Source organism: Danio rerio, chromosome 21 (assembly GCF_049306965.1).
Source record: "Danio rerio strain Tuebingen ecotype United States chromosome 21, GRCz12tu, whole genome shotgun sequence".
NCBI lineage: Eukaryota > Metazoa > Chordata > Actinopteri > Cypriniformes > Danionidae > Danio > Danio rerio.
In genome coordinates this window covers 2,823,464-2,838,800 of record NC_133196.1, presented here as the reverse complement: position 1 = coordinate 2,838,800, position 15,337 = coordinate 2,823,464, and the positions used below count along the sequence as shown (strand labels likewise).

The 15,337-nt window shown below is 37.5% G+C and overlaps 2 protein-coding genes across 3 annotated transcripts in view; both read left to right on the top strand.

Annotated features, from left to right (window-relative positions):
- The window catches only part of cert1b (ceramide transporter 1b), a 422,369-nt gene extending 415,383 nt beyond the window's left edge, over positions 1-6,986 (top strand). For both annotated transcript variants that reach the window (XR_012397034.1, XR_012397033.1), the window contains one exon: positions 6,622-6,986. The gene's annotated coding sequence lies outside the window, so the exon portion shown is untranslated. The remainder of the gene's footprint in view (positions 1-6,621) is intronic.
- Positions 1,948-9,392, top strand: znf1187 (zinc finger protein 1187). The gene is given in 3 exon segments (NM_001089563.1): positions 1,948-2,070; positions 2,818-2,937; positions 8,165-9,392. Coding segments are annotated over 2 exon segments (1,260 nt in total). The 5' UTR covers positions 1,948-2,070; positions 2,818-2,879; the 3' UTR covers positions 9,367-9,392.
- Positions 9,393-15,337: the final 5,945 nt, after the last annotated feature.

Below are 15,337 nucleotides of genomic sequence, written 5' to 3'. Positions count from 1 at the left end.
TTGGTGGTTCATTCCGCTGGGGCAACCCCGGATTAATAAAGGGACTAAGAAAATACAAGAAAAGAAAATAAATGAATGAATGAATGTAAAACAATATTTTCTTTACAGTACTGTGATGGTTGCGTTTAGGTTTTGGGTAGACGTTAATAAAATACAATGTGAAATTTAATGAATAATATAAATAATTCCTGGTAACTTCAAGCAACAACCCTGTTTTATAACCAAAACAAGACCTATTTATTCACAAGGTGTGTATTCGGATGTCAGACCAATGTTGAAACAAAACGATACAAGAACAAAGCATTTAGAACAGATGTTGAAGCATTTAAATAAAGCTGTGTCAGCCTGGATTCGAACCCACTACTCCTGCACGGTAGTCAGGAACCTTAACCACTCCACTCCATCAGTTGTAGGTTCAATTATACAAAGTGGGGTTTAATACCTGTTTGCTCAACTGTTCTTAGCTGAAGCTGTTCCAGAGCAATACATTTAAAAATGACCACCAGGTGTCACTGTAGAGGCAGGTTTTGAAGCTTCGACACATTTGCTTCGACTGTTTCACGCCCCATTCACACGGGGCTTCAGCGTCAACGCTTGACTGAAGTTGGGGCTGAAACGATCGTCATAGAAGCGTCAGCCAATGAAATTCAGTCAGCAATAGGCCACTGTCTAGCTGGTGTATTTGCATACAGCGATCTGATTGGCTGACGCTTCCGTTGGTGCTTGAAAAGTTGAGCTAGTCCCAACTTCTGCAGCGAGCAACGCTTCTGAAGCGGCGCTGACGGATCCACAATGCAGTTCGGCAACGCCTGACGTCACCCATTCCAAGTGAATGGGAAGCGTTGACGCTGACGCCCCGTGTGATGCCCCTTGCTTTGCCCACCACTAGTAGCTTCTGCTATGTTTTTAACATTTGGGCATTTGGGCATTTCACTTCACCCAACCCAAAGGGTGGTTTTTCAGATGGATCACAAACTTTACCGTCAGGGATAGGGTTGGGTATCGTTTAGGTTTTTTCGATACCAGTGCTAAATCGATACTTTTAAAACGGTACCGGTGCCTGAACCATTACTTTTTAGCCACAAAATCAATCGACAAAAAATATATATATTTATCATTATGATTGAACAATATAAATATATATTTATAATAAGTTTAAAGTAAACATCAATTCATATTTTATTTATTTGAATCGCATTAATATATTTCTTTTGATCATTTGTTTGTTAGCATAAATGCAAGGTTTGCGTTATGCTATTAACACATTAGCTTACCACTAACCTGTGGAAAGGCTCTCATCAAAATCAGGGAACATCTTTTTTCTGGGTTTGGGGCTTGTGACTACTTTTACATGGACGTCAGTGATCTAATGATCTGAATAAGACATGATTCGGGTGTTTACATGAGCTGCTTTTTGAATGTTACGTTCATGATTCCCAGTTACATATTATAGCACATAGATCCATCAACGTCATTACGTCACCAGCCTATACATGTTTCCTCTGCAGTTTGTGTCTGTAGTCTTTTAAGATAATCAAAAATCACTGTTTACGTAGTAGACCCTTGATCAGAGTATTTTCCTAATTATAAAACCAGAGTATTGGTGTTCATGTAAATGTACTCAGATAAAGTGTCAGGTGATGTCACAAGCTGTTAAAGACAGTCCATTCCTCACCTTTAAGTTGATTCCATGAGCCCTCACATTTCATAAGTTTGACGTGTTTCTCCCTTTATACACTCAACTTTTGTAAAGCGTCTGCTGCACGTTTGTGTGTCAGAATCCTTGCTTGTAAATATATAGCCATACTGTAGAATGTTTAGTTTAAGCAAATTAGATGAACGCGATCTTGAATCGTTTTACGTGGGAAATAAATCTGTTTTGCTGTACGGTTGTACTAAAAGTTATACTGTGTGTATAACTTCCGCCAGTGGTGGTGCTCGAACACCGAAAACAGTGACGAACATCCGAGTCCACGAGAAGAAGAGAAGAAGAAGAAGAGGGAAAGCACATAAACATGAGAAGTGAAACAGCCGTTCATTATTCTCTAAATTAGCTGTTTTTAGCACATTGTAAGTACATTCGCCTTATTAAATACATTCAGAGATCTACATCTAAATAGTCAGTTTATTTTAATGAGTCCAAAACATGCGTGATTATCAGCTACTACTAAAACGATCAGTGATTGTCATGTTTTGGGCTGCAATAATCAGATTAGATCGTCAAAAAGACTTAAAAGTAGCTATAGACCGCCAAAAGTTATTACAAATTAAGCTGAATAGAGGAATACATCTATTTAGGAATCTCAAAAGGTGTTTGTCGTTTGCCAAACTAAAGCATTTTATACAGGGCTAGCATCTAAACATGCTTGTTTCTTGTTATTTCCAGTTGTGTGTTGGTGAAATATTAAGCTAATATCATAATTAATACTACTCAAATGTGTCTTTTGCCACATAATAGTATCAGTTTGTTTAAATTTTGCATCTTTTTCTGCTTTATTCATTGTTGTAGAAACCCTAAAATGACCTTTCCAGTCCAGACAAGCTATACATATCAGCTATTAAAGTAAAGCAATTGGATTGATCGTCTGGTTTCTCAATGACCATCCAAAGACCATATGCAGCACTAGATGATCGGTAGTGTGTAAAGTATCTGCAAATGCTGAATGAGCTCAATTCACTGAAACACAAGTTTTAATACAGAGTCGTTCCATGGATGAAATGGAAACAGTTTGGAGGAAATCTATTTGGTTTCCCATTTGTTAGCTAAATCACCATTACACTTTAAGCATAAATATGGACATTCTTATCTTCCCACAGCTGAAGAAAAAGCAACCAGGAGGATTTACTGCAGGAGAAACAACTGACATACTGTAGTGAAGATGGAGGTTGAGGATGAACCCTGCAGAATAAAAGAGGAAGAGACAGAGGAACTGATAGGTTTGTGTTTATAGTCTTTCTTATTAATGACTAATGAGGAACATTTAAGATTGTTAACAACACTGAATCTGAAACTAGATATGAAGAGGTTCGTTGCAAAACGAGATGTATCCATTTTGGTTGTTTGACATAATTATTTAAGACATCATCAGTCAAGTTCATTCACAATTTTTGTACATTAAACTATTACTTGAGCTCAGTGAAGGCCAGGAACACAATATTTTCAAATCCAGGATATTTTTTTTTACTTTATGTCCATAAATAGTTCATAAATAAGTCAAAAACCATGCCAAAATGCAACATATTATCTTAACATTGTCAAACATTTTAAATTGGTTAAAAAACTATACATCATAAATACAGTTGAAGTCAGAATTATTAGCCCCCCTGAATAATTTGCGCCCCTGTTTATTTCTTTCCCCAATTTCTGTTTAATGGAGGGAAGATTGTTTTAGCACATTTCTAAGCATAAAAGTTTTAAAAACTTATTTCTAATTACTGATTTATTTTATCATTGCCATGATGACAGTAAATAATATTTTACTTGATAATTTTGAAGACACTTCTATTTAGCTTAAAGTGACATTTAAAGGATTAACTAGGTTAATTAGGTAACTAGGCAGGTTAGGGTAATTAGGCAAGTTATTGTATAATGATGGTTTGTTCTGGAGGCTATCGAAAAAAAATAGCTTAAAGGGGCTAATAATTTTGTCCCAAAAATCGTTTTTAAAAAATTAATAACTGTTTTTATTCAAGCCGAAGTAAAGCAAATAAGACTTTTTCCATAAGAAAAAATATTATCATACATACTGTGAAAATTTCCTTGCTCTGTTAAACATAATTTGGGAAATATTTAAAAAAGAAGAAAAAAATTATTCTGACTTAATAATTCTAATAACTAATAATTCTAATAATAATAATTCTGATTTCAACTGTATATGGAATAGTATTTACAAAGACTGATTAATAACAACAAGATTCTGAGTTAGTTTTGGCTAGAATGTGCACAACACAACATTTATTGTTTTATTTTATTTTTTTGCAAAACGCTACATCCACCTCAGGCTGTATTCTACTACAGTAAGACCATTAAGAGAAAGTTATGTCAGAATAATTAAGATAATGAATCATCTAATTTTCATTGAGCAGGTGTAATATTCAATAATATTAATTATTCGATTTCTTATTTTCACTTAGTTGCCGCTGTTTGCGGTCAAATGATAGTTACGTCATCATTAACCTGAAGGCTGTATTGTGCTCACGGGGCATAAAGAAAATAAAGAAAAAGTGCTGAGCAGCTGCAAAATAATGAATAAAAAGAGTGAAGCTATGGTCAAATAAATAAATAAATGGAAAAAGCACGACTTCTGAGTGCAAGCAGCTAGGGACACCGGCCGTCACGGCCAAAAAACAGACCGGCCCACCTGGAATTCTCTTAATCCTTCCGATTAGCCAATCTGGGCCTGCTGTCATCATGCAAAGATAAAATAAATCACTTATTAGAAATGAGTTATGAAAACTATTATGATAGGGCTGCTCGATTTTGGGAAAAATCATAATCACGATTCTTTTGGTCATAATTGTAATCAAGATTATTCAAAACGATTACTGTTAAAGTAAAAATTTATTAGCGCTCCTGAGATTTTCTTTTTTAAATAAATATTTCCCAAATGATGTTTAACAGAGCAAGGAATTTTAACAGTATTTCCTCTAATATTTTTTCTTCTAGAGAAAGTTTTTTTTTCTTATTTTGGCCAGAATAAAAGGAGGTTTAAATATTTTGAAACCCATTTTAAAGTCTATAATATTAGCCCCCTTAAGCAATATATTTTTTGATTGTCTGCAGAAGAAACTACTGTTCTACAATGACCTGCCTAATTACACTTATTAAGCCTGTAAATCACACTTTGAATCTGAATGCTTGTATTTAAAAAAAATTCTAGTCAAATATTATGTGCTGTCATCATAGCAAAGATAAAAGAAATCAGTTATTAGAAATGAGTTATTAAAACTATTATGTTCAGAAATCTTCTTTCCATTAAACAGAAATTGGGGAGAAAAGGGCTGCTAATATTCAGGAGGGCTAATAATTCTGACTTCAACTGCACAGTTATTTTCCACCCTGCAAAGGAAAGAGAAATAAATACAATAGAATATAAATATGAAACAAACTGTGTTATAAGCATCCTTACAGTAAGAAAAACACTTTAGCTGCAGCAGTCTTTCAGTCAAGAGCAGAGAGGCAGGTTCTCCATTTATTGTTTGATTAATAATCATAAAAACAGGCGGCGGAAGGATTATCGCGCGCTGTCTCTTTAATGGTTTCTCTTTCACGTGTCTTTTGATTCTCAACTCGTTTGTTCATTACACAAATGAGGGCTAACATAAATAATCACCAAACACCGCGTTTTGACACCTATTTGACCATTAAAGCGCTTTAGATGTGGCGCTCTACTCGTCTCGGTGTGCGAGTGAGACAGAATGCTGACCGCATGCTTCTGTTGTGACTGTGTGTGCGCGCCGCACACACGCACAGAATCAAGGCTGATTTATACTTCTGCGTCAAACACCGGCGTATGCTACGGCGCTGACGCATAGCCCATCGCCGTGGCCGTCACTGACGTGCACCTCTCAAAAATTGTAACTACACGTCGCAACAACGCATAACACAAGCTCTGTGATTGGTCGGCTTGCTAGCGCCGATGAGTCTGGGCGGGACCGAGAGCCGTGCGAATGGCGCGAACGATTGTTTACAAGTGTGGAGTCCCGTGAAGGAGCTCCGGATGGAAAGTTTTGTTCTGTGTTTACCTCATGGTTAAAGTTGTTGCACGTCCGCCGGTTCCTGCCTCAAAATGAGCGAGTTTGAGTCACTTGTACATCCAGGAAGTGTTCAGAATAGCAAAACAGAAGCGAAGAAACTCGACACAGAGGAACATTTACACCTCACTGCCCACTAGCGTTTCGGAAGTGTTAATGCAGACCAACGGAGACAGCGTGCAGAAGTATAAATGCACAGCTACACGCGTTGCCTGCGCCGTGAGTTGCGCCGGTCACTTGACGCAGAAGTATAAACCAGGCTTCATGCGGTCTTTCGCGCTTTTAAGAGCAACACGTCTACAACTGGAAAGGGGGCGGTTTATGATGCAATAATCGTTTATCTTGATTAATAGTTTTTCATAATCGTTAGAAGCCAAAATCGAAATCAGATTTTCGATTAATTGCACAGCCCTATATTATGATTAGAAATGTGCTGAAAAAATCTTCTCTCTGTTAAACAAAAATGGGGGGAAGAAATAAACAGGGGGGGCTAATAATTCAGGGAGGCTAATAATTCTGACATTAACTGTATGTAAATTATGTATAACAGTTGTGTAAAAAAAAAAATTAAAAATCTGCAAAACCGCGAAAAGTAAACTTCAGTGTACAAATACAATTATTTCTTAAATAATTTTTATCAACAAAACATATTAACACTTGACAACCAACATTAGACTTCCCGGATGTTGGTTTAGCTGCAACTCCTTAATTTTTCACTGGATCAAATCAGCTTCCAACTCTGATAGTGTTCATTTATCAAACTTGATTCATTCATTCATTTTCTTTTCAGCTTAGTCCCTTTATTAATCTGGGGTCACCACAGCGGAATGGACCGCCAACTTATACAGCATATGTTTTACACAACAGGGGCCTCATGTACTAAGACTTGCGTGGAAATCATACTAAAACATTGCGTACGCACAAAGCTGTAAATGTGCGTACGCAGAAAAAAATTCAGATGTATGAAACACTGCCAACGCCGAATCCCACGCATATTCTTTAGTACATTTGAATGAACGTGAAACTGAGCGCAACATGCACAAGCACAAAACCCCTCCCTGCCTCCGCCCCCGTATGAATATGCAAATGACTCTACTTTGGCAAAACCCAACGAAAAAGCAACGGCAAAAGCAAGCAAGAAGAGAAACTTTCAACAGAATGTGAATTGTAGGTGCTCCTTTCAGAGGTAGACCGGAGAAAAGCCGTGTTATTTGCAAGTTTGTTCTCCGCAATTAACAACAAAAGAAAAAAATAGAGTGGGAGAGTTTAGCTGATGCAGTTAACACGGTTGGGTCTGAACATCGCACTGAGTGAATTAGAAAAAAAATTGTGTGATTTATAGGTGTAAAATGTTACAGTACCCATATCAGTCTCAGTGGCGCAGCTCGTAAAACGCATGTCAACATGTTTTTACACGTTCGAGCATGAACTCGGTTCGAATCCAGCGTCTTATGAACTCTTTCTTCTTTTTTCCCCCGCTACATATCAGATTTTGCCAACTATTTATCACGAGAAAGACAAGTAGGAATCATCAATAAGTTTGTGCATCATATTTTATTTGCACATCTATTGAATGGAAATGTTTCTGATTCACGCATGCAAATTCATCTTCAGATAGTGTCTTTATAGCAATGTGCGTGCGGAAGATCGCTCAGATTACATTGGGAAAACAGGCGACCGCTGCAAATTGTGCTTTAATGTTTGGCTGGTCAACTTTATGGTATGGAAACCTTATATACCTGCTAGATGAACCCGTCTCATACAGCTGCCAATGCAAGGCTCAGACACTTTGTAGAGAGGAATTTAACACAACTGCCTCTAGGAGTCGCCAATGGAAATAAACAGACACGCAAAAAATGTGCGTACGCCAGGCATAAAGCTGCCGTGAAGCTGCGCACATTCCCACGTTCAGTTTATTGTTAGTAAATCCAAACGTGAGCGATTCTGAGCGTGAAACCTGGCGTACGCAAAGATTTTGTGCGTACGCAGCGTTGATACATGAGGCCCCTGATGCCCTTCCAGCTGCAACCCATCACTGGGAAACACCAATAAATTCTTATTCACACACATACACTACAAATTATTTACCTAATTCCCTGATAGCGCATGTGTTTGTGGGGGAAACTGGAGCACCTGGAGGAAACCCACACCAACACGGGGAGAACATGCAAACTCGCACAGAAATGCCAACTGTCCCAGCCGAGGCTCAAACCAGCGACCTTCTTGCTGTGAGGCGATTGTGCTACCCACTGTGCCACTGCGTCGCCAATTTATCAATATATAACACTATAATGTCAGCATTTTATTCTGAAACTTTTTTAACACCGGTAATTTATCCCTGATGAATGTGCTGTGTACTAAGTGTGTGTTTCTTCAGTTGAAGTATGCTAATTTAATAATTCAATTTTAGATCGGACGGAAGCGAATGACGACAAACAGCATTCGTCTAAATGTCCTCAAAGTGAACATTACACACCGAAACAAGACCACGAAAATAGTGGAAGCAGCGTATCGTTCATCTGCTCCGAGTGTGGACGGAGTTACAAGCGTAAATCGACACTTAATGACCACATGAAGATGCACACGCAAGAAAAACAGTTCACCTGCTCCGAGTGTGGGAAGAGTTACAAATATAAAAACAGCCTTGCCAGACACGAGAAGTTCCACACCGGAGAAAAGCCATTCGCGTGCACCGAATGTGGAAAGAGCTTCGCAGACAAACACCGGCTAGATTCCCACATGATGATTCACCCTGGCGAAAAGCCATTCAACTGTGTTCAGTGCGGCAAGGGTTTTAAAAGTAAAGAGCATTTGGACGTTCACACGATGGTTCACACTGGAGAAAAACCCTTCAGCTGCTCTGAGTGTGGAAAGAGATTCAGGATCCGGAAAAACCTCAAGGATCATCAGCGTTTTCACACTGGAGTGAATCTCTTCAGCTGCGATCACTGCGATAAAACGTTTGTCTTTGAATCTCAGTTAAAGCAACACCTGAAAGTTCACACCGGAGCCAAGCCACATGTCTGCTCCTTTTGTGGAAAGGGCTTTTCCCGACTGGAGAACTTAAGGATCCACAACAGCGTTCACACTGGAATGAGACCTCACGTGTGTTTCGACTGCGGGAAGAGCTTTAGCACGTCGAGCCACTTGAAAACGCACCAGATGATTCACACCGGGGAGAAACCGTTTGCGTGCACTCAGTGTGGGAAGCGTTTCATTTATAACAGCGTCCTCAAAGATCATCTGGCCACTCACACCGGAGTGAAGTCCTTCAGCTGTGATCAGTGCGACAAAACATTCGTCTGCGCGTCGTATTTGAGAGCGCACCGCAAAGTTCACATCCCCGTGAAGCCTCACGTCTGCTCTTTCTGCGGAAAGAGGTTTCTACGACTGGACACTTTGGAGATTCACATGAGCGTTCACACCGGAGTGAGACCTCATGTGTGTTCGGACTGCGGGAAGAGCTTCAGTACGTCATATAACCTGAAGACGCACCAGAGGACTCACACCGGGGAGAAACCGTACAGCTGTTCGCACTGTGGGAAGAGCTTCGCTTTTTTAGGAGACCTGAAATCTCATAAGAAATCTCATAGTCGGTGCTCTTCAAATTAAAGGATCGTGGGCTACATTTTCTAAAACTTGTGAGTGTGTTAAATGTTTAACTAAGACAACGTTAGCACCTGTTACAGGGTTTTTCCTGCTTAGAGAATTACAAGGTGGACACAACCCTCACATTAAGTAAAAAGACAACGTTTATTTAGACCACAAGTGATGCTCAAGCACGGGTCGTATATTTAATTACATTTAGGGCTCTATTTTAACGAACTAAGCGCAAAGTCTAAAGCTCCTGGCGCAATAGCATTAAGGATGTGTCTGAATACACTTTTGCTATTTTAAGGAGGGATAAATACGCTCTGCACCTGGCGCATGGTCTAACAGGACTGTGCTTATTCTCTTAATGAGTTCTGGCTGTGTTTTGGGCATAACCTGCATTAAACCAATCAGAGTCTCGCCTCTCATTCCCTTTAGGAGTCAGTTGCATCGCTCCATGGTGCATTTGCTAATTATATGGCGACTTTATAAGTGTAAAAACTGAACGCTTCACTAGTGAGAAAACAGTTAAACAGAGCATCTGCAGCGCAAGGATAAAGAACGAGCCTCCTCCATTCAGCCTCTTTACTTTAGCCTCTACTTTTACTCCTTTACTTTGGGGTAAGGAAACAGAAACTCACTCCACTGAACACATCCATCAGCCCACATATTTAATTTTGTTTAATTTCAAAGATTTGTTTCAAAAGTATTTCTAAATTCAGTTCTAATCTCCAGCAAAGGAATAAATGAACAATAATAATGAAGTGTGGTCAGAAAACTGAGTTATGTTCAAACACACAGCCTGTTCTTATTCCCCATATGGTGATGCAGACGTCTCCAAAACCCCACAGCTGGACAAATCTACACTTGTGTTTATTAAAGCAAATATAAATATGCATATAATCAATAATACTGCTAATAATAATCACATTATACAGATCCAGATCTTCATGAACAAACTGAAAAAGCCCCCCGAGATGAGGCATGGAGGCAGTGCTGTTTATATTGATGTAGAAATTCATCATTTCTGGATCATTTTAATCCTTTAATTGTTTTCATCTGTAAATATATTTGCGTGTTGCTGATCATCTTGTGTGTATTCAGCAGTGTGTAAGCATTTGGATATGCAAAGGCGCATTACTAATGCGCTCTGCTCTGGACTTTGGACCAGTGGCATGGTTTATTTCAGTTCCTCAAAATAGCAATGCACCAACAATGCACCTTAACACACCTACTTTATAGATCAGAACACCCATGAGTCCTCAAAGGGGCACAAATGAATTATTAAAACAGTGAGGTGCAAAATGTGTAAATTGGAGTTGCGCTGGTCTGAAAATTGCAACAAGCTGCACCATACACATTTTGCGCCTTATTGTGTTGAGCCCTTAATGTTAGCCTTAAATATAAGATATTGATGTTTTACTTGATGATGTTACCAGTAGGCCTGTCACAATAATCAATATATTAACTTATCACACAACACGTGGACACGACCTCAATCATTTCTGTTGATGCAATATATATCGCCCATACATAAAAAACAATTCTCGCCACATTTTAGCTGATCTCTAGTAGAGGTGTCAGTGCCAGTATGGTTAATAAAACACTGTAGTATTTGCTATAAATGACTATAGGATATTTTCATGTGGGTGTCTGATGACTTAAATTAGATCTGGTAGCAGATATCGCAGATAATCTTTACCTTGCACTTTTTTTGTTGACATTTATTATTATTTGTTTAGGATATGCGTATTCACAGTCTAATTCCAATGCCTCATTATTAAATAGTTAAAATGTCTACAACTAAATGAAATTTTCTCAATAATAAAATATGATGTGTTCTGTGAAAGAGTGTACTTGCATTATGATGATATTATATATTCTCATCCTAGCATTATATAATGATTATAAGTGGCCTAAAAGGGTCTAAAAATGACAATAATAATTATTATAATAATATATAATTATTTGCAATATATCGTATAAAAAATACATATCATGACAGGCCTAATTAAGTACATTTTCTGTTATTTTACAGACTTATTTCTCTATATAATCATATTATTTTAAATGACTAAAATGTCAATAATATATATATATATATATATATATATATCGCCCATTCATGCAAACCAATTCTAGCAACATTTTAGCTGATCGTGCAACATCTCGATCTCTATTGGAGGTGTTAAACCTCTATTTTGATGGTCCATACGCAGGGCGCAAACGCTTTCGGGGCGTGTCAGGACACGTTTTTGCTAATTTAAGGACGGGAAAATGTGCTTTGCGTCATGGCGCATGGTCTAAAAGGGTTGAGCTTATTCTCTTAATGAGTTATAGGTGTGTTTTGAGAATAAACGAATCAGAGTCTCATCTCCCATTCCCTTTAAGAGCCAGCTGCGTCGCGCCAAAAGCGCATTCACTATTTACAGGACGTAAAGTAAGTCTAAGTGGAAAAACAGCATTTCACTAGCAAACAGTTCACAGTTTTTTAACAGAAAATTGTTAAACAGAGCATCTACTGCGCAAGAATGAGAGATAATTGATCTGCTTTCACTTTCGCTCTTGGATAGGAAAACCTTTACGCACAGACATCAATTAGCCTATAAATAATTAATTGCGTTTGTTAAGCGCAAATATTCGTTTCAAAACTATTTCTAAATTCAGTTCTAATTTCCAGCAAACGAATAAATGAACAATAATAACAAAATGTCTTCAAAAACCTGAGTTATATCCTAAAACACATGCTGTGTCCCATATGGTCTAAAACCTGACAGGTGGACAAATCTAAGCTTGTTTTTAATAAAACAAATATAAATATGGATATAATAAATAATACTGCTAATAATAATAACATTATACCAAAGCTAATTGTTATGAATGGACTGAAAAAGCCTCCCGAGATGAAGAAGGCATGAAGGCAGTGGTTTTTCATATTTATGTAGGCTAGAAAATAATATGTTTTATAATATTTTAATCCTTTATATTTATATCCTATATCTATTCTTATTATATCCTATATATATCCTTAATATTTACATTTTTTCATATGTAAAGATATTTGCCTATTGCTCTCTTGTGTGTATTAAGCAGTGTGTAAGCGAGGCGCAACTCTGCGCTGGAGTTTAGACCGGGTTAGTTTTGGTTTAATGAAAAATCTATTATAGTTTCTCAAAATAGCAACGCGCCAGCGGTCCGCCTCAGAACGCCTACCTTTTTAGACCAGAACGCCTATGGACGCACATATGAGCGCTAATGCATTTGCTATTTAAACAGCGTAGCGCAACGCCTCAAAACGACTCTTGCGCCAAGCTGAAACTACCAAAAGACTACTGCGCCACGCCTTGCGCCACACTGCGCCGGGTGTATGATAGGGCCCGTTAGTGTCAGTATGGTTAAAAACACTCTAGTATTCACTATTAATCACATTCTGGCATTATATAATGACAAGAGGCATGAAATGGTCTTAAATGACAATAATATTGTTTCTTGTGATATATTTTGGTGCAATATATCGTACAACATAAAAACAGATATCATGACAGGCCTAAATTACAGGAATAATTCGAGATGTGTTTGTTTCAAGTAGCCAAAATTTCATGATCATTTCAATTTCATGATATATTCCTCATATTGAGCCAGGAAAAACCCTGTGTTAGCTTTAATTGTTGGGAATAATTGCCTGATTTTCAGCTTTTATCTACTATTTTAATTTTCTGGGTTTAAAATCTACATGGAGGCGGCATCACTGTGTCAGTCATGTGACCTGTGCGGAGGCTGGCGGGCACAAAAACAATGAGCCGTAATGGCGGCTACACTAAATCTCCATAGAATCGCAGCACAAACCGCTCATATTTCAATCTGTTTTAAGCTACGTATATTTGGAGCACATATCAACACAACAAAACAGAGATACGATCACAAACTGTAAATCGTGGGCACTTTTCAGTCATTTTAACTCCGTTATGACCCTGTCAGAGCTATAATTCAGCAATGTTTACATTTATCTTGTGGGTATTCCTCAGTGATTTAGTCATTAGCGACGGTGTTGTAGCTCTGCTTTTATTTCTGGTGTCTGTTTCTTTGGATTAATATTTGCTGATGGGGAAAATCTGTTCACTTTTGCTGTTTATACTTTGACTTTGCAGTTTATAATTTAATTGCACTTAAACTGCTAATTAGACTAGACAAAGCACACAGACATACTGACAGTTATGCATACCATTAATTGTTATGGATCAGAAACCCTTATGTTCTAGAAACCCAAATGGTTTGTATCTGATGTCAGATTATGTTTAAAAATAGTAATTATTGCCATCTTCGTAGACTTCAGGCTGTAATTTACAATGCATAAATGTTATGTCTTGCTACTTATGTGTGTTTGAATGTCTATAAAACTTAAAATTAAAAGTTATTTGCTTAAATACTGTTGAATTGTGATTTGTGATATATAAATGTATAATTGTAAACATTCAGTGGAGGAAAACATGGTTATTACAATATAAATTCTGTATTCCTAATAAAATAAAAGAGGTGCACTTTAAAATTTGCACAATATTTACCCATGTAATGCACTTTTATCCAAATATTGTGATGTTACTGATATTTGCACATTTTGTAAAAAATGAGTGTGAAGACTTTTGTCACTTGTTTTTTTCATGCAATGTATTATTTACATTTACATTTAGTCATTTAGCAGATGCTTTTTTCCAAAGCGACTTACAAATGAGGACAAGGAAGCAATTTACACAACTATAAGAGCAACAATGAATAAGTGCTATAGGCAAGTTTCAGGTCTGTAAAGTGTAAGAAGCAAAACATTAGTAATTTTTTATTTTTTGTAGTTAGTGGAGGAGTCAGAGAGGCAATTGCAGATTAGTAAGGGAAGTGGAGACTAAATAGCTGAGTTTTTAGTCGTTTCTTGAAGACAGCGAGTGAGACTTAAAGACTTAGGGAGTTCATTCCACCAACTGGGCAGTTTGAATGTGAGAGTTCGGGAAAGTGTTTTCTTCCCTCTTTGGGATGGAACCACGAGGCGACGTTCATTCACAGAACGCAAGTTTCTGGAGGGCACATAGATCTGCAGAAGTGAGAGCAGATAAGAAGGAGCGCAGCCAGAAGTCGCTTTGTAAGCAAACATCAGAGCTTTGAATTTGATGCGAGCAGCAACTGGCAGCCAGTGCAAACGGATGAGCAGCGGAGTGACATGTGCTCTTTTAGGTTCATTAAAGACCACTCGTGCTGCTGCGTTCTGGAGCATCTGAAGAGGTTTGATAGAGTTAACCGGGAGCCCAGCTAGTAGAGAGTTGCAATAGTCCAGTCTGGAGAGAACAAGAGCTTTCATCATTGTTTTGGAATGATTTGAGCTCATGTTGCTTTTCCAAGGTTAATATGAGTGGTAATTTGCACCTTAAGGATGATATTTGTTATTTTGAAAACCAAAACAGGTCGTTAGAAGCCACTGTGAACTTTCTTATACTTGCTGGAAAATTTTACTTTCACAAACGGAGGTTCCTTAAAAAAATAACATTTTGTGTAGAAGTCCTATGTGAATTAAAACATTTATAAATCACTTAGATTAATTGATATTAAGAAATCTTTTTATGCTACTTATGCTATTTTTATGCTATTCTTTCATGCTACTTGAATATATATTTATATAGTTGAAGCCAGAATTATTAGCCCCCCTGTTTATTTTTTTCCAATTTCTGTTTAATGGAGAGAAGATTTTTTTCTAATCATAATAGTTTTAATAACTCATTCCTAGTAACTGATTTATTTTATCTTTGCCATGATGACAGTAAATAATATTAGACTAGATATTTTTCAAGACACTTCTATACAGCTTAAAGTGACATTTAAAAGCTTATCTAGGTTAACTAGGCAGGTTATGGTAATTAGGCAAGTTATTGTATAACGATGGTTGGAAAAAATATATACCTCAAAGGGGCTAATAATTTTGACCTTAAAATGGGTTTAAAAACTGCTTTTA